This window comes from Trachymyrmex cornetzi, unplaced genomic scaffold (assembly GCF_001594075.2).
Source record: "Trachymyrmex cornetzi isolate Tcor2-1 unplaced genomic scaffold, Tcor1.1 scaffold1443, whole genome shotgun sequence".
Lineage (NCBI taxonomy): Eukaryota > Metazoa > Arthropoda > Insecta > Hymenoptera > Formicidae > Trachymyrmex > Trachymyrmex cornetzi.
The window spans coordinates 22,789-24,889 of NW_017296031.1; the positions used below are offsets into that span (position 1 = coordinate 22,789).

General features: G+C 51.3%; 1 protein-coding gene across 1 annotated transcript in view; it reads right to left on the minus strand.

Moving 5' to 3' along the window:
* LOC108757501 (uncharacterized) overlaps positions 1–865 on the minus strand; it is a 2,872-nt gene extending 2,007 nt beyond the window's left edge. The window contains exons 1-2 of the mRNA XM_018501942.1: positions 815–865; positions 13–719 (exon numbers count right to left, since the gene is read on the minus strand). Coding sequence (XP_018357444.1) covers positions 13–719; positions 815–865 — 758 coding nt within the window. The remainder of the gene's footprint in view (positions 1–12; positions 720–814) is intronic.
* Positions 866–2,101: the final 1,236 nt, after the last annotated feature.

Below are 2,101 nucleotides of genomic sequence, written 5' to 3' on the forward strand. Positions count from 1 at the left end.
GGATAATCGGACCCTTCGTCTAACGACAATTGTTTCAAAACGCGCATCGCGAGATATGGAGCGGGAGCGAGCCCGTTCGTTACGGTCAAAAGCCGGAAATGCGTGATCGGCGTGTCGCAGGACGGACGCCAGAGAATTCGTTGGAAGTTGGTATCGAGATTATTCACGAGGATTTGTAGGAACATCTTGGCGATGTCTGCTGCATAAACAAAACGCCACTGCCGCCAGCGCAGCAGAATAGCGGGGAGATCTTGCTGTAACTTCGGTCCGACCAGCAGATGGTCGTTAAGCGACGTGCCGTTCGTCGTTTTGCACGAGGCGTTAAAAACGACGCGTAACTTCGTGGTACTACTCGTTTCGCGCAAAACCGAATGATGCGGAATGTACATGGGCGTAAGAGCGGTGTAGCAGGGACTTTCGATCGCGCTCATATGTCCCAAGGCGAGATATTCCGCCAAAAAGTCATTATATTGCGCGGAGAGTTCGGCGTGCCAACGCAGCTTCCTTTCCATTTTCTCGTAGAATACCGTGGCGATAGGCAGGGAATCGCCTATGTCGATTGGTAGTTCGTGCCGGAAGGACAATCGAACAATGTACCGTCCTTCTGGAGAACGGCTATGAGTGGCGAGGAAGTGTTGTTCGCAACGCTCCTCCTCGTCGGTAAGTGGAGGGGGGCGCGAGACCTCCTCGTCCTCCCAAAATTGCCTGAGAAGCGAAGACTGTCGTGTCGTGCGTAGACACGTTATGACAGACGCAAATATTCTCGGATTCAATCCGGCCGCGACCCGTGTGGCCGGAGATAATCCAGCCTAACGCTGTCAATTGAGCGGTATAGGCGTTCCAATAGGGCCTTGCCGGAGGCCATTTTTCAACAAGGAACCGTACAAGTCGGCACCGATCAGTAGGTGAATCTGATGTCGACTGAAGGATCGGGATCGGCAAATGAGATGCCTTGCAAGTGAGGCCACGACTTGACGGGCTGAGTCCGCGATCCGGCGTACGAAGTAATATTTTGAAACACGTAGGCGTGCAACGGGAAGCCGGGTTCCGCACTGGAACACGGCTTTAATGTCAGCACGACGCGAGATCTCGCGACGCCTGTAAATTTCTCGCCGAAACACGTAACTTGCAAATTTGAGCGTTGTCGCTTTGTACGCAACGTCTGACAGAGCGATTGCGAAATAAAACTGAAAGTGGATCCTTGATCCAGTAAGGCGCGAACTTTAAAGCTTCGGCCTTCGGTCGTGTGAACATCAACCCATGCGGTTGCCAAGAGGACATTCGAAGGAACTGTGTCCGCGGGGGGACCGGTCCGTTTGTTCGCGACGTGATTGCTGCTCGCAGCAACTGGCGCGTTGGACGCCGTCGGAGTGAACGGTTGCGCCTCTGCTCTTATCTTCGAAGAATTTGCCGTAGCATCGGCTTTTACATTATTTGAGAAATGTAGTAACGAGTGATGTGAACGACTACAGTGCGAACATCGAGATTTGCTCGGGCATTGCTGAAGGAAATGCCCGGATCTCAGACAATTGAGGCAAAGCCTGCTTTGACGCGCGAAATCGCCGCGCTGCTCAATCGTTTTATCAAGAAACTCTTTACATTTCGAAACCGAATGATTGCCGGAGCAACCAACGCATTTGTTTGCCGTGACGTTATTAACCGACGAGCGCGGCTTATCGTCTCTGTAACGACGAGTATCTTTCGGCGAATCGGAAAGATCGGATAATCCGCGAATGCGTAGAGTCAGAAGGTCATTAATATCTTTGTAAGACGGAAGCTTGGCGAATTCCGTACGTTTCGAATTCCATTCGCTGCGAGTGCGAGGACTAAACTTTTGAGCAATAAGATAAACGAGCAGATCGTCCCACTCATTTACCGGACGATCGAGATTCTTTAGCGCGGCTAACGACGAAGAGACCGTATCGCGTAGTTTTCGCAAGTAGTTCACATTCTCCGTTTTCATCACAGGTAGACTAGCAAACGCGTGCAAATGCGTATGAACTAAGGTTTGCTTGTCGTCGTATTCGTCGATCAGCAATTGTCACGCGGAGTCGTAATTAGCCTCCGAAATTTTCAAGTTATTGATCAGCACCGCGGCTTC